The sequence below is a fragment of the Lissotriton vulgaris genome, chromosome 3_1, assembly GCF_964263255.1.
Source record: "Lissotriton vulgaris chromosome 3_1, aLisVul1.2, whole genome shotgun sequence".
NCBI lineage: Eukaryota > Metazoa > Chordata > Amphibia > Caudata > Salamandridae > Lissotriton > Lissotriton vulgaris.
In genome coordinates, this window is record NC_141689.1 from 2,017,745,927 (window position 1) to 2,017,763,886 (window position 17,960).

At 49.9% G+C, this 17,960-nt stretch overlaps 1 protein-coding gene across 3 annotated transcripts in view; it reads right to left on the reverse strand.

The window, feature by feature from the left end:
- The window catches only part of CFAP97 (cilia and flagella associated protein 97), a 507,276-nt gene that overhangs the window by 9,142 nt on the left and 480,174 nt on the right, over positions 1–17,960 (reverse strand). The window contains exon 7 of one of the 3 annotated variants that reach the window (XM_086962499.1): positions 6,881–7,111. The exons of the other annotated variants lie outside the window; for them this stretch is intronic. Within the exon in view, the coding sequence (XP_086818625.1) occupies positions 6,972–7,111 (140 nt within the window). The 3' untranslated portion in view covers positions 6,881–6,971. Of the gene's footprint in view, positions 1–6,880; positions 7,112–17,960 lie in introns of those variants that run through there. 3 annotated transcript variants of the gene reach the window in all.

Here is a 17,960-nt window from a genome sequence, read left to right on the forward strand (position 1 = left end):
ACTGCAAAATGTGCAAAGTGATAAAGTAGTGAATAATGAAAAGAAAAAAAGGAACGTGGGCACCTGAAATCATAGGTGTCTGTTTCTTTCCTACAAATGGACACTTTCTGTCACTAATGAATAAAGGAACAAAAGTTACAAGAGATACTCAGCATCATAGAGGTAAAAATGAACTAAATCAAGTATTGCAAAAGTGTCAATATCCTAATACAAACATAGCAGTTTGAACAAAATAGATTAATGTTCCAGTATAGTTTGACAGGACATCATATATAAATTGATCAGCATGACTGGTCTGCTGATTGTGCGCATGTACTGTTTTCTTTTCAGGTTAGTGTTAGCGCTCCTTAGGGCTTATCTTGTGTCCTTCTGTCGCCCTTCGCTCCTTGCCGCTACCCGCTTCCCGCCGTTGCCCCCCTGCGGCCCGCCCCCTTTTCCTTCTGTATCCCGCCCATTGGCCGCCCCGCTCCCGCCTCCCAGCTGCTCCTCCCTCCCACTTGTCCTTATGGAGGACGCCACGCGGTAGTGAGTGTGAAACGCTGCCTGAGGAGATGCTCGGCCAAGGGAACTATGCAAAGCCACACAACTGGGGTGCTTTGACACTCTGATCCGGTGAATGAGTTCTTCCTGGCCTAACAGAGAATCGCACGAGGTCCCCAGGATATTGATGGGGGAAAGGGGAAGATCGCAGTAGCAAAGCTGGGAATCCAGGGAAATTAGTGCACACCCGAGTGAACCACAATTCCAGTGAGTGTACCACCCCCCCCTAATAAAAATCATTAATCCAAGGGAGCCCCAATATAATGATGGCTACTCGGCAACCCACTACAATGGCCGCAGAAGCTACTGCTGGCACCACTAGTGGAGCTGAACCCCCAGATAATTTGCACCCCCAGATAGTTTGTGTGAGCCTACTCTCCGGGCCCTTCGGCGGGAAATCACAAGGTAGTCCAGAGTACAGTACTGAGGGTCCTGGGCCGACTGGGGGCAACTGTGTTCCTCATGGGGGTGAGACCGACCTGGGCATCTCCGTTTGGCAGGCTACTTGGGGGAAAGTGAGCCCAATGGGCATGAAACTGATCGCCATTGTGCTCCGTGGACACACTGCGCAAGGTGCAAATCCCTGTTACTTCCTAGGATTGGGGCAATATCCCACTGAAAGGGCAAGACAGTCCCCTGCCGGACCCCAAGATGTTTGCCATAGTGGTCCCCTCCACGTTCTTTTACTTCCCTGAGACAATAATTGGACATTGACTAGACCTTGAACCTATCCCTTAACCTGCTTACACATCAGGACTTGGAACCTGCGGAACTTACCCCAGACTGTGGAGAACAAGCAATTTGGCTGATGCCCGGTGGAGCTCCCAGATAGCTAAAGGAGTAGATTGGTTGTGGACTCCCACCCACCCCCCGGGGCGTCACCTACCCAGCCGGACCTTGGGCAGATTTTCCCTTTGTCTCTACGTCCTATCTTCCTCCTACACTTTTACCCTATCCCCTTACCCTTCCTTGCTCCATCCACCTTGTCCCCTATGTTCTTTAAATGCTTTTCTTGATACTTATCTAACTCTTAACTGATGTAAATTGCAACATTATTGTTCCTCATGTAAAGCGCTCTGATTTCTTCGAGTCTAGCCAGCGCTATGCAATACTCATTAATTAAATATGTTCCCATTTAGTACTCTTTCTCTCTTTGTCTACTTGCCGAGCTCCTATCCCATCTCCCCTGAATCTCTCCCGTTGCCTGCTGCTCTGCCTAGCCCCCTGCCCTTTGACTAAGCACTCCTTCTCCCCTTGTTGGGGAAAGATCCAATATTTATATTCTGGAGTCTCACCGTACCTGCTGAGAGAGTCCACTGCGCCAAGGGAGCCACTCACACTTGAGGTATGGGATGGCACCCCTTGCCAAAGCACTCCCTCTCCCATTTTTGGGAAGGATCCAGTATGTAGGCCTTTGAGTCTCAGAGACCCTTCTGAGAGAGTCCACTGCGTAAAGTGAGCCTCTCGCAACAGAGATAGGGAATGGATACCACTTCCCCTGGGATCACAGCTTACTGGACTTTGGACGTTGCTTTGACTCGTCTACAGGTTTGTGTCCCCGACACCCTTCTCCTTCTCTTCCCATGCGGTGTCTCTCACCCTCCCCTCCTCTCTCCCGTCTTCACTATCAGTCTACTTCCTCTGCTCCTACCTACCTCCCCTGAATCTCTCCCCTTGCCTGCTTTTCCCCTTACGTATTTGTGCATATTGTGTATCTCGACCTTACAAGTAACTATGTTGCCATGCTCTAAAAACTGTGTAACCTTTGTAACAATGTAACCTGTAACTGTGATCTGATACTCATGTAAAGCGCTCTGATACCTCCGGGTCTAGCAAGCGCTATATAAAGCCTTTAAAATAAAATAAAATAAATAAAACTCAGGGAGTTCGAAAAGTGGAAAGGTCTGGGTCTCTACAGTTTGAGGGACGTCTGGAGAGGCCAGGCATATATCACATTTCAAACGCTACAAACTTTATTCGAAATGGGGCAAGGGGAGTGGCTGAGGCTCATTCAATTGGGACATGCCTTAAAGTATCATAAGGGAAGGGGAGGCATTGGCAGACGCATCGCCACTGGAGGATCAACTGCTCACTGACCCTCTACATACCAAGGCTATCTCACTAATTTACAAAGAAATCCTCAATAACTCCCCCAATCCTTACCCAACACTAAAGACATCCTGGGAGGGAAACATAGGGCAGCTTGGCGATGAGGAATGGACGGACGCCCTTCAAGGTCCGCGGGAAGTAGCAATTCATTCCAGATTCCGCCTAATCCAATGGAAGGTCCTACACCGAGTATACTATCCAGATCATTACTTCACAAAATAGGCCATGCATAAAATGGCCTCTGCCGGAGGGCCTGTGGACAGAAGGGGTCCTTCATACACATAATATGGGAATGCCCAGAGATACAAAACCATTGGGCAAAAGCACGAGATAGTATGGCGGGAGTGACGGGAAGAGAGGTCGCATTGGAGCCTAAATGGTCCTTTTTGACGTCTGCTGGAGAGGAGGATTGGCCCAGGTACACGAGAAAGTGGTTGACCTTGGCGGCTATGAACCCCAAACGTAACATTACAAAACACTGGGGGGCAATACACCCTCCCAAAAAAGCAGAGTGGAAAGCCAGCTCCAATTGGTGCCAGCAGGCAGAACAGACTATATACAAAGCCAGAGGTTGCCGGGGAAAATGGGCAAAAATATGGGGACCATGGAAGGTATTTAGGGACTGTAACATGGGACCGAGAGGAGGGGTTTGCATTTCAGGTATTGTACTTACCTATCCAATCAGTTATCTGTCATGTTAAAATTATTATTTGTAATCAAAGAATAACTCGAATTGCTGTCACAGGTCAATCGCTTTATTGGGAAGCTCTCAAAACCTAAAAGCATAGCAAAGTATTTCGAATTTTTCTTCTGTGATGAACAAGCCAATGCTTAGTTGCCCCCACAATGAGAGAAACTTGTCATTTAGCATCTACTTGTGAGTGTGAAGCTGGTCCTGCTTTGAATTCTGAGATGAACTACTGTGGTGTGAATTTGTCACTTTTAGCCAGTGCAAGATCTGCTGGATGCCCATCAAGAGGACCCAAGACTTCATTCCTTCGTGTTTTTTCACGAAATACATAGTAATGTTTTGTCTGGCAGTAGGAGAATTTAACTACATTTGAACTCTGGGAAGAAAGATTTTAGGGCTAGATGGACTGCCCTTAATATCAATAGGATGGTTTTCTTTGGAATCCTTTTCCTTATATTGTCAGAAAGACAAAACGTGTAGGCACCCCAACCATCTAGCGAAGACTACGCCACAATGGTTGATTCCATGAAAGGATCATTGAAAGGGACCTCTTACAACATGTTTATCTTGCAACACCACCAGAAAAGCTATTGCGTCAATTAGGATTTTGTTGTTCTAATCTTCTTACACCAATGATCTAAGCATTGATGTCAAGGTCCATAGTGCAATTTCACATATCCCACTCTGAAGAAGTCTAATGTAATCAAACCCAGAACAGAGGAGACTTGTCCTACTTCGGGATAAAGAGTCTGGAGATGGTGATCTTTTTCAGTATGAAATGGGAACACTTTTACATTAAGTCCAAAATCCCTCCTGTGCAAGTAATGGTTTGGGGTAGGGAGAGGAATGGCAATAGTTCTGTATTGAAACGAAGATACAATCCTACAGGAGGTCTGTCATGAGTTGAAACTCCTGAAGCACTTTGATAAACTTTAGCCTTGAAGAGTCAAAGAAGGAAATCTGGTTAGATGAAGATACAATTCCAACTAAGGAACATTACTTCTTGACCAGATCATAGAAGGATTAGATCCAATAATTCATTGGAGGTTTTGAAAAATTATTGACAATTTCTTTTAGCAGAATGTCCACTTTCCAAACTAGCCAGTCCAGAAGAGATTGTTTAGACATCCTGGGAGGGAAACCTGAAAATCAAAACTTCCACCGATTCAGTACAATATTGAGCATCTTTCTCTTGTTATCCTCTTCCAAGGATGGATACTGTTCAAAATACTCCCTTCACCATGATTCTGGCTATTGGATGTAGGATAATAGGGTCTTCGTTTTGATATTTGTGAAGCTTTTCCTGCAGCGGCTGGTAGCTACTGATTTCCTCTGCCACTAGATGTTTTTTGTCAGTGGCAGAAAGGCTTCTGGAGTTTAGACTGGTTTTCTTGATCTAGTTGCTTCTATGAATAGGTTATATGAACTTACTGATGTTAACCTTTACTGTATCCTTTGAACTGCACGCATCAGCTTCAGTTTTCATGTTCCGTACTTCATTTTCTGCATGAGATTCAAAGACGGTTGATCATGAGAATGGTGAATACATTTAGTTTGTGCTTGCACAGGAAGGGATGAGACACAACCAAGACATGTGTTGCATTCTGTGACAGTTGTTGAAGTAGTTAAAATTAGTGGTGTCCTTCACCAAGCAAATAACGTTTTTAAGTAGTCATGTCATCTTTGATCTCTAGAAAATATTCTTCTCCTCCTCCGAAAATGTCCAACAATGTGCTCCAAGATGTCCTACATACCACATTCAAACTGACCCCAAAAGGGCTGAGGAACTAGCCGCTCTCAAATTGGTAGAGGATGTTTATAAAATCTCTTTATACAAAGAATCCATATGCCTGCTCTCCTTCTCTGTAAATGCTAATATTGCCGTATGAAGGGTGTTGCACTTTTTCCATTGCCATGGTGAGTACAAAGAGCAGCAGGTACTGGATTTTCGAGGGGTTTTGACTCCATTTCACCCAACCTGTATTTGTTATCTAGGCTCCTTTTGGGTGGATGTAGAGAGGGAGTGTGTGGAAAATATACATTAAAGTTTCAAAGATTCCAGGAACCAATCGCAATATAGGCCCTTTTGTTGCTTGGCTTGCAGACCCTGAACAATTATAGATCTTTGGCAAAGGGAGTGACGTTTCTTAGGCTTCTTGTCAGAGCAGTTAGTGATTTTGTAACCAGTAACTACATCATCCACGGGTGAGATACCAAAGGGGATGGAACCTGGCAACTGAGGAGACTGAACATTCTAATCAGAATCGAAATCGCTGTACGGCATCCTGTGATGCCTGCTGGGCAAAGTAGCTAGAGTGAATTCTCTCAGATGCCTGGGGTGATCCTGTAAAGGATGAAACCTTCAGGAGGACATTCTCTAGGGCCGTCTTCAGCTGGATGTCCGGAACACAAATGCCTGAAATGTTCCTCCCTACATAATGAATTTCTGGGGCGAGTTCTTGGTCGTTTAAGTGAGCACCTCTTGTGGTAATATCCAGAACTATTTGTCCTTAGTCTTTAGTGGTAATGGTTCTCGCAACTAGACCTGCATTCCCTCAAAGACTGTGAGTAGGAGATGATGGGTTAGTCTAGGAGCTAAAGCTTGGTCATGCTTGATGGACATTACACTGCTTCTGGAGTGCTTGGCAGAGTGCCCGAATGTGAGGAAATCAAGTTTTCATCCTCTGAAGTTGGAATAGGTATACTTCCCTCTGCAGTGGAACGCAAGAAGTAGACAAGCGTTTGATTATTTTCCATGATCTTAGGCCTTGTCTGGGAGGATAGTGTGCCCTTTAAATTCAAAGCTAAGAAACAGATACATCGACGGTCTACAATGTGCTGGTCACAGAAATGGATTTCGACATTAAAAGGCACAGACATCAAGAGAACTTAGCCTTCGACGTGAAAGGCTGACATGTGATGCACCAACACCTGCCCATAGATGGGATTTTCCAAGCGCTTCTTTCTTGACCCAGAGGTAAAATCCCTTATTTCCTATACTTTTGAGTCTGTAGCTAAACTAGAAAATGATGGAGTCCCTCTATATCACCCTTCTCCACACTGCACTCAGAGTTTCGAGACCTACCCAATCTCTTACTGCTTTGGAGCTGCAAAGCTGAGTTTGTGGCAGAATGGTCTGTATTTATACACGGAAGTCAGATGGGGCTGTGTCACCTGACACGTGGTATGTGAAGAAGTAGGTGCCAAGGAGAGTAAACAACACACCTGAAAGTGGACAGGAAAAACTGAGTGATCAGTTGGCATGATGAGAGGACTGAAAATGGCAGGACTGGTGTGAAAATGACATGCTGAGAAAGAGGTGGTTACATGAAGAGGAATGAGAACATAATGTCCTGACGCGGAATCTGGTTGTAGTTGGCACACGAGAATAAGGTAAGAAAAGACAGCAAAATAAATGCATGGCTTGTCACTTAAATTATTTTCTCATCTGTAGACTTTTTAAAACAGCGGGATTTAGTACCCCGCCCAACCCCTCAAGGTAGGTAGGAAATTAGTATATTTAAGACAAGGAGACGAATATTATGCATGTTTCTTTATTGCCACTCAACACAGCAGCAACTGAAACAATAAATCACACAATCAGGGTGATGTTGCAAAGTAAAACATTAAATTAAAGCTGCTGCGGCCCATTTAACATCCACCTTAGGCCATCAGGTGAACAGGAGAACACTCTTTCCAGGGGAAATGCAGAACAGACATCCTTGGACCGTTCAGAAGCTGATGATGAACCCCATTCGTCCACTGATCTGGCTGTAAAAGACAAGGAAACAAAAAACAGATGTTAGGTTTAGTACTATAGAAGGGTTTATGTTATTAGCCGTTGTGTCTTGATTAAAATGACGATTTCCTACCTACAATGAGGGGAAATCTGCATTTTTTTATGAAGGCATCAAGGCTAACAAATATGAAAGTTCAAAGCCTTGTAACAATTTATACTACAACGTAAACAGCAGCGTTTTCAAAAGGCATAAAAAGGAAAGTCTGAAATGTAAAGGTGCCAAACCAGACAGCAAAGTCAAGTGGGCTCCTAAAACCAGTGGCCAGCATGAGCTAAGCAAAACAGAAAGCACCAAACAAGCCAAAGTAAACAAAACTCCATTCGAAGGCCACTGGAAGACTCAATGTTGAAGTAAACTGCTGAGATCTGCCGTTTGCAACTCAAAGGCAAAGATGCATAAAATACCACAAAGCACAAAGTGGTCAGGAAAAGCTGGATAGTAAATAAGAGTTTTCATGTGCCTGGTAGGAGAATAACAGACTTCTTCCAGACAAATCTTCCAAAGCACTGCCAGCTCTTTTGTAATACTGGACAGGGGAACAAAGTCTGCTTTTAACGTGGAGGTTAATCTCACGGCCAGTTTGCTAAAAGTTAAAGGACCAGAATGACACGCAATAAGGACATGGATTCCGGGACTACAAAGGCTGATGTTTTTAAAGAGCCTGCAAACTAATGGGGTCCTGCCCACGGCCAAGTCATCAACGAGAAACGACTGGAGGAAATTGTTGACCAATATCTTATTGTAGTATTGTAGCCTTGCTTCTTACCTTCATGGAAAAGATGTAAAAAAAAAAAAGGTTCAAGAATAAATGAATAGGTGAAAAAGTTATGCAGATTCTACTTCAACCACCAGTAGAGTCAACATCCCATACCTCCAACCTGATTAAAGACCCAACACTTAAATTAATCCAAAAGCAACATGTAAAAAGATTGGTCTAGGCCGTGTGCAGACATTCCTGAATAGAAAAGCTAAAGAGCATTGGGCGTGGCATAGAAAGTTCCTTGCACAAGCCCCTAACACTATGCTACACTACTTGAAAGTACACCCACAAGGGCAGATAACACGACGTACATCACAACCCACTGAAGCCACCAGGACCCGAGAGAAACACCCCAGGTAAACAAGCTGAGATTGTTAACTCTATGCCCAGAGGCACTTACATCGACGCAACCTGAATTAGTCTACATGAGCATGGCCCGCTCATGGGGAGAGGGGCACAGAAGACAGAATGAGGTACACAACACTGTCTACATCTGTAAAATAGGTGGAGCTGAAAGATAGGATGTACCTGTTGCTGCCATATCCACCCCACCTTCCTTCTCCCTGCACTGGTTCCAGACACCTCCAACAATAAACCAGGAAAATCAATACAAGGGAAGAAGATCAGTCAAAACACAATAAATCAGGGTGATAAACAGATAGACCCACAGCCTCCTCAACATTTAGCAACAGGGCCACTGCCTTAAACTGTCCCCTGCAGGCTTGCTGAACCCTGTCAGGGAATCAGGCTGCACAATCAAACACACACTGGACACTATCTTGATTGATAAGAATCTCATTAGGGGTGATTTTAGAAAAGACTACAGAAAAGGCGGTATGGACCACTGCATCAAATGTTTAAAAAAAATGTGAAACACTATCAATAAAACTTTCGAATTCAAAATGCATCCTGGTAGTGAGAGCGACTGATGCTGAGGGGGAGATACATGCAGAAATAATCGGATACTCCTAGCTTTCCCGGAGAGCTGTGCATGTCTCACCCTCAGTGAAATTGTTTCTCGAAAAATGGATGCTTATGTCTTTGTAACCTTGGTGACTTTGAAACCCTTTTCAATAGGGAAGGGCGCACAAATCCCCGGCACTATCACCGAAGCCAGGCGCCCTACTTCGCAAGACGATAGGGTTCCTTAAACTACAGAGACATTATCCTACAGTGTTCGTGAGGCAAAGCAGTGGCCTAGAATAAGTGCCTGACAATCCAGATTTTCACTGATCACACGGTTCAAACACAGCTCTTATAAAAATATGGTGATGTTGTGAAAGGGCAACCAGCCAACTACGTGAGCACAATATTAAGCTCAAGCGGTTCTTCCTGGCCAAAATTCGAATAATCAGGAACAGAAAATTCTATGTGTTTCAATCATCGGAAACTGCCAGGGATTAGACAGATGGCTGTGAGAAACCATGCAGGTTCACAATGGAAACTTCACCAGACACATGCACGGATCCTCCTCCAGGAGTCAGGAACTTAATTGGTTTGCTACAAATGAGCACCAACTCGAACCTGCACCCAAATAGAACATTACTCCTTTTGGACCTAGAGCTAACCTCAAAGGGAATCTCAGTGGAGGGATTGTCACATCTCCCCCCCTAAAAACTTGTTTTCCATGCTATGAGAAATCCCACAGACTCCCAGCTCTCCCGGTTGTAGAGGTTGCACCAGGAGCTGTGGGCTGAAGTTTCCTGCATCTGTTCCTGAATTTTACAGGTTTCCTTTACTGTTAATTCTACGCCTGTTTATTGGAGTGGTGGGGATGGGATAGTGACTGCTCAGATTCCTCTTTCAAGTTATGCACATGATTATGGGTTGAGGAATTTGAGATTCTTATTGAAATGTTTAAGGCCAGGAAAAGAATTACAGATGTGCTTGGTTCTGTAGGAGTTTAGATAATGTTAGGTGATACTGTGATTGATGGTTGGTGGCAATTCATAAATACAAAACCCCTTCTTAACATAGCAGGGAATGTTAAAACAATGACCTGGAATGCCCACGAGTTAAATGATTATAGGAGATAGGAGTATCTTCCCTTATAAAACAAACACGGGGAAGTTATTTTGCATTTCTCCAGGACACCCACTTAATACAATCCAGAACAGACAGACGGAGCAGAAAATGCAGATGGAAAATATTTGCAGCAAACTATACCTCCTACTCTAGAGGGGTGCTAAGCTAACTTGAATCGCAGGAGAGGTACCACTAACAATTCAAACACATAAGACTGACCCAGAGGGTAGATTTGCTCTTGTCGATCTAATCAATGGCACGAGCTGGGGCTGTTAAATATACATACACTGACGACACCAGAGGCCCTGTTATACAGCGCACTTTCCCAGTTTGCGCCCTGTGCACCGTAAAATAGGTGCACCGGGCGCCATCAGGGAAAGTACACCCTATTACATGGAATGTGTTGCCCTCAGGGCAGCTGCGAACTTGTTTCACAGTGCAGGCGGAGCAGCTTTAAAGCAGCTGCTCATTGCTTCCCAGTGCAGTCGGATACCCTTGCAGGAGGGTGTAGTGAGTGAATGCACCCACCTGCAAGGGAAGTCTGAGGTGTACATAGGATCCCCTTTCCCCCCTCCAGTAGGCTACTATCAGTGGATGCACTGACAGTGCGCCACCTTTTATGTGGCGCACTGTCAGTGCACCCCCCGACAGCTTCTTTGCCTCTCTGCCTGCATCTATAATACCACTGCGCCCTTACCGGCCTGGTCGCCCCACGATCCCCGCTCCTGCTCCTGTGCCCTCCTGCTGCCTGTGACGCCCGATCTCCATCGACGCCTGCTCCCGGCGCCCCAGCCGCCGCAGGGCCGCCAGAGAAGCCCGCACCCGGTTTTCCCGCCGCCGCTGCCTGCCTGCAGACCCGCCCCCCGCCAGCCGATTGGCTAAGACGCTCCCGCCCCCAGCTGACCCTCCCTCACGGCTCCCTTCTCAAGGGGACCCTCTACTCCCGCTCAGGAGCTACCACTGCGCCCTTACCGGCCTGGTCGCCCCACGATCCCCGCTCCTGCTCCTGTGCCCTCCTGCTGCCTGTGACGCCCGATCTCCATCGACGCCTGCTCCCGGCGCCCCAGCCGCCGCAGGGCGGCCAGAGAAGCCAGCACCCGGTTTTCCCGCTGCCGCTGCCTGCCTGCAGACCCGCCCCCCCCCCGCCAGCCGATTGGCTAAGACGCTCCCGCCCCCAGCTGACCCTCCCTCACGGCTCCCTTCTTAAGGGGACCCTCTACTCCCGCTCAGGAGCTACCACTGCGCCCTTACCGGCCTGGTCGCCCCACGATCCCCGCTCCTGCTCCTGTGCCCTCCAGCTGCCTGTGACGCCCGATCTCCATCGACGCCTGCTCCCGGCGCCCCAGCCGCCGCAGGGCCGCCAGAGAAGCCCGCACCCGGTTTTCCCGCCACCGCTGCCTGCCTGCAGACCCGCCCCCCCGCCAGCCGATTGGCTAAGACGCTCCCGCCCCCAGCTGACCCTCCCTCACGGCTCCCTTCTTATGATGCCCCCAGAGCGACCGCGCAGCGGGAGCACCGATTGAGTGTCGAAGGTGCGCCAAAGGTAAGCCCGTCTGCGCCCGTCCGCGCCTGGACCGCGCCCAGTGCCAGGACCCCTGGCCCCCGCAGACACCGCCCACCCGCCGGACCTACGACGCCGCCACCCTCAACGCACTCAACACCGGCCGAATCCCGGGATGCTACCGAGCCACCCCGAGACGAACCCACGGACCCTTCAGCTGCCACTCCTGCAAGTTCACCTGCATCCGGACCTGTCCCGCACCAACACCCGCCAAGTCGAACACCAGCAGCAACCACCTGAAGTGCATCCTCCTCAACACCCGCTCCGTCCACAGACACGCCATCGAACTCTGGAACCTCCTCGACACCACAGCCCCTGACGTCGCCTTCCTCACGGAAACCTGGATGAACGACTCCTCAGCGCCCGCCATCGCCATCCCGTAGGGCTACAAGATCACCCGAAGGGACCGCATCAACAACACAGGAGGAGGCATCGCCATCATCTACAGGGACACCATCCGCATCACGACCAACACCGACGACACCCTGACAACCGCCGAACACCTGCACTTCCAGATCCACACGGACCCCAAAACCACCCTCAGAGGCACCCTGATCTACCGACCCCCGGGACCACGCACTCAATTCAGCGAGGACATCGCCAACTTCATCAGCCCGCATGCCCTCCCCTCCGCTGACTACATCCTCCTGGGAGACATCAACTTCCACCTGGAGAACAACAACGACCGCAACACCAACACCCTGCTCGCCAACCTCGCCAACCTCGGTCTCAAGCAGCTGGTGTCCACCCCCACCCACCTCGCCGGACACACACTCGACGCCGTCTTCTCATCCAGCAAAGACATCGCCTTCAGCCACGCCACCAGACTCCACTGGACGGACCACAGCTGCGTCCACTTCACCTTCAAAAGAACGACGATCCACCACCACCAGCAACAGGTTGCTCGAAGAAGCTGGAACAAGATCACAGCCGACCAGCTCGCCGCTTCCCTGAGCCAGCACCCTCCCGCCAGCTCAGCGAACCCCAGCCAGGCCGCTGACAACCTCACGAAGTGGATCAGCAACTGCGCAGACGAACTCGCCCCACTGAGGACCCCGCCCAGCAGACCCGGCAGCAAGAAGGCCCCATGGTTCACCGACGAACTCAAGCGCTCCAAGAAGAACTGCCGAGCCCTCGAGAAAGCCTGGAGAAGGGAACCAACACCGGACAACATGACCACCCTCAAGCTTGCCACCCGGAAGCACCACCAACTGATCCGCGCCACCAAGAAAACTGCATTCAAGGACCGGCTGGACAACAACGCACACAACTGCAAGGAACTCTTCAACATCGTGAAAGAGATCTCCAACCCCAACGCCGGAAACAACGACATCACCCCATCGCAAGACCTCTACAACTCCCTCGCCTCCTACTTCCACAACAAGATCGCGGACATACACAACAGCTTCAGCACTCAACCGACGCACGCCACGACCGAACCACCCCCCCCCACCGCCACCCTCCACGCCTGGACTCCGATCAGCACCGAAGACACCACCCGCATGATGAACTCCATCCACTCCGGATCTCCAACCGACCCCTGCCCTCACCACGTCTTCAACAAAGCCGACGCTGTCATCGCACCCTATCTGCGGGACATCATCAACACATCCTTCGACACCGCCACCTTCCCAGAGAGCTGGAAACACGCCAAACTCAGCACCCTACTCAAGAAACCTACAGCGGACCCCACCGAACTCAAGAATTACCGCCCCATCTCGCTTCTCCCGTTTCCAGCCAAAGTCATCGAGAAGACCGTCAACAAACAGCTGGCCGCCTTCCTCGAGACGAATGGATCCCTCGACCCCTCACAGTCTGGCTTCCAAGCCAACCACAGCACCGAGACCGCCCTCATCGCTGCCACCGATGACATCCGAGCCCTGATGGACAACGGAGAAACAGCGGCCCTCATCCTCCTAGACCTCTCCGCGGCATTCGACACTGTCTGCCACCGCACCCTAGTGCAGCGCCTCAGCAACGTCTGAATCCAGGAGAAGGCACTGGAATGGATCATCTCCTTCCTCGACGGAAGAACACAGAGAGTCCGTCTACCACCGTACAATTCAGAGGCCACCGAAGTCATCTGCGGCGTCCCTCAAGGATCCTCGCTGAGCCCCACCCTCTTCAACGTCTACATTAGCCCCCTCGCGGCCATCGCACGCCAACACAACCTCAACATCATCTCCTACGCTGACGACACCCAGCTGATCCTCTCCCTGACCAACGACCCCGCCGCCGCCAGAGCCAACCTTCACGAAGGGATGAAAGACGTAGCCGAGTGGATGACGACCAGCCGCCTGAAACTGAACTCAGACAAGACGGAAGTCCTCATCCTGGGCTCCTCGCCCTCCGCCTGGGACGACTCCTGGTGGCCCCCCGCCCTGGGCACCGCACCCAAACCGACAGACCACGCACGCAACCTGGGCTTCATCCTGGACTCCTCCCTCTCCATGACCAGACAAGTCAACGCCGTCTCCGCGTCCTGTTTTAACATCCTGCGCATGCTACGGAAGATCTTCCGGTGGATCCCCACCGAGACCAGGAAGACGGTCACCCAGGCCCTCGTCACCAGCCGTCTGGACTACGGCAACGCCCTCTACGCCGGAACCACCGCCAAGCTCCAGAAGAGACTCCAGCGGATCCAGAACGCCTCAGCCAGACTCATCCTCGACATCCCCCGACGCAGCCACATCTCCGGACATCTGAGAGACCTGCACTGGCTCCCTGTCAACAAGAGAATCACCTTCCGTCTCCTCACCCACGCACACAAAGCCCTACACGACCAAGGCCCGAGCTACCTCAACAACCGCCTCAACTTCTACGCTCCCAAACGCCACCTCCGATCGACCAACCACGCCCTCGCCGCCGTCCCCCGCATCTGAAGAGCGACAACAGGAGGAAGGTCCTTCTCCTACCTGGCCGCCGAGACCTGGAACTCCCTCCCGACCGACCTGCGCCTGACCCAAGACCACCTCTCCTTCAGGAAGAAGCTCAAGACCTGGCTGTTCGAGCAGTAGCAGCACCCCCCTCCCCCCCCAAGCGCTTTGAGACCCTCCGGGTAAGTAGTGCGCTCTACAAATGTCTTTGATTGATTGATTATAATACGGCGCGGGCGCAGAGGAAAGGGTTTCCCTCATTTGACCGGGGACATGCCCCCATGAAAATTAGGGAAAGGCATGGCGCTGAATGGGCGCCAGCGCTTTAAGTATTACAGAAGGGGAAGCAGAAGTGTCTGTGGCCCCTTCTGTAATACCAAAGTGCCCCGAGGGTGCGCAAAGTGGGTGCAAACGGTCATTGCGCCCCGGGGCACCATATGTAATACGGCCCCTGGTCTGAAGTTTTTTTTTCTAAATATAAGAGTCAGTTAGTCTCCACATATGCAGACTTACTGATAAAAGCTGCAGGAAATTTTAAAGGCCCTATGAAACAGAGGACTGACTACAAAATGCGACAGATAAAGGACACGGTCTCCCAATTTAAAGGACACTGTCTCCCAATTTAACTTAACTGTGTGAGAAGTTGGCCTGGTATATAATGCTCACTAATTCTTAGTGATCACTTTGTACCATGCCAAGCAACCCTTATGATGATGGTTGTAATTCAACCTTGTAGACCAGTTATCCTAGTGGTAACGTGGACAAAGCAGTCTTAGGCTAAACTCTGAAAGGCATGTGAAGCCAGCTGTTATACCATACACAACCCCCTTGAATACCAAATGAAAGGGACACCACACAGATATATATTGAAAATATATATTGATTTATTAACTATAAAATCCCCTGGACTCTTTATGAGCACAGAAGCACAAGCGTTAAATCACAAGACAGTTTAAAATACACAAAAGTTGCACAATATGGATGAGCCCTAGGGGCCACCTAAACCATATACTAAGAAAGTGGGTTAAGAGATACCAATAGGAAAGGGAAGAGGCCTAGGGCCTTGGGAATCGCTGGAGCTATTCGAGACTAGCAATGATTAAGTCGGGAAAGGCCCACGGGACTCGGGTGCAGTGTTCAAAGTGCACGCACTTTCCAATGTAAAGTCTATGGTGCGTAAAAAGTACACAAAGTTAGTTTAAAGGCACTTCCGCTGAACCTAGAGGAACAACACTTAAGACACAGACCCTAGAGGTGTGTACCAGTGTAGGGACACCGGCGTTGCAATGTTACCTCACCCACAGGAAGTGGGTGCACAGGGTCGAAGTGGCGGCGGGTTTTGACACGCAGGTTCTTGGCGCTTGAAGCTGAAGATGCTGCAGGCGATGTGAAGGAGAAGTGTCCGGTGGATCCAAGGGTGGATCTGAAGTGGTGAAGACCTGAAAGCAGAGGGGACAATGTTCAAAGTCACTGACCAGTGACCACCGTGGAACCAGATTGGAACCAGGCAAAGTCGGGTGCAAACAGGTGATCAGGGGTTGCTTCTCTCTGCAGCCACGTGGACACGAAGAGGTCAAGGACGTCCAGGAGTCGATCACGAGCTGTCCCTCAAAGGCTCTAGCTGATGGCGGTGTCGGCAACTCGATTGAAGCAAACAAGCCTTGGCTAATGCAAGCCACGGGGAAAGTGAAAAAGGCTTATTACTCGGACCAGCAAGGTCAGAGCGGGTACTCCTTTCTACAGGAGTGAGGGCAGGTCTGGAGCAACCGGACCCACAGTGTAAATTGTAGGTTTCGTCGCCAAGATGGCCGCTGACCACGTGACAAGCGGCCGGGATGGCGAGTCGAGTGGCAAAAAGCAAAAGGGCCCCACGCAGATTGTGGAGATGCTGGAGGTCTGATCTTTGGTGAAAATGCTGCTCGGTTGTGGGGCTTCTCAAACCCCAAAGCACAGAGTCGAGGGTGCCTCGGGTGCTGCGCAGTCAGCGTCTCGGGGGTCTTTCAAGATGGCCGCTCCCACGTCTCTCGGTGCCTCCACGGGTCCCTTCTTTGCAGGGACTGTGGATCGGGCTGGGAGAAGTCTGGGAAGCTGGGTCTTGTCAGGCTCTGCACTCGGGCTCCGGCGGGAGGCGGCGGCAAAGCAGACGTCGAGGTGCTGGGTGATGCCTGTGTTCACAGGGTGGCCACTCCTAGGCCACAAGGGAGATGCTCTTCAGTCTTCTGTGCAGCAGAATGTCGAAGTCCAGTCTTCTTCTTGTTTAAAGTTGATTTCAGGATGATCTGAGTTGCATTGGCACTGCTCCCACTCTTATTCCAATCTGAGGGGTGGATCTCCTGCTAGGTCCCTCCCCTTTGGGTGGGACCAGGAAGGGGGGTGGTTACACCCCCTTTCCTTTGTCCAGCTCCTCGCCAGGACTGGGGCTGGAAAGCCCCAGAACCGGTTTGGGCTGGCTTATGCACAGGGACACCTTGTGTGCCCCAGGCATGTCTCAATCTATTCAGCCCTGTCCTACCCAATACACAAAACCCTGTCTGGGGTGGTGCTCGCACCTCCCCAGGCAGGAAACCCTTTGTCCAGGCCCTCCTCGCTGGAAGGACTCCCAGCAGCAGGAGGTCAGACATGTGTCTGTGGTGGCAGCATCCATTTTGTGATGCTGAGGCTCTGGTTAACTTTAACCGGGGTTAAGGCTACACACATGTCGTGTCCCTCTAGAAGGGTGGAATGCTATCCCCGTCGCCAGAACTGGCGAGGGGATAGTATTCCAATTCGTATGACACCTTACTCGACATGTTTTGATAAAGCCAAACCAAAGATAGCATTTAACCGCGAGGATTATAATGCACTTAAGAGTATATGGTATGGCAGTATCCCGGAACAGCTTAGGGAGTGGTTCCCGACAGCTGCAGACAGGCTCAGCTCATGCTAGAGTACCATCTCACATATTTCCAAGCACTCTGCCTCCAGGATTGATGAGGCCTTCCATAGGAGTGGCTGATAGGAACATATGTGTCCAGTTTAGGGTTAGGCACAGGCATACTGTACCTAAGCAAGAGGTGATTACACCAACTTACCCCAGCTGAGAGATCAGCCAGTTGTGTCAAATATGGAGGCCAGGCCAGGGGTGGCACAATACATGCTGCAGCCCCTGGTAGGCCTTGGATGCACCTATGCCCTGGGTACCTATGGTACACTGTTACAGGGGCCTATAAGGTGAACCAATTCCAATTGTGTTATGCACCTAAGGTACATGGAGTCCATTTTAAGGAGAGAGCAATCAGCCTGGGGCCCTGAATAGCAGGATCCCAGGCCAACTAAGTCAAAAACCAGCTAAACACCAGGCAAAAAGTTTGGGGGTAACCATAGTCAGATATCCACCTTCCTACAAACTGGTCTTAAGACATTAGAGGAACCGGTATCGTCATCCTACCCCTTCTAACCTCCCTCTCACGGATGGTATAGGATAGATGTTTGGTATTAGGACACTAGTGCACCTCTGCCAGGAGTCATAATATTTAAGCAGAATGGTTTCAAATGATTCCCCTCTAAATATCATGTTTTCACGGATGGAGCATTTCTCAGGGGAACCGTTGTGGAGACT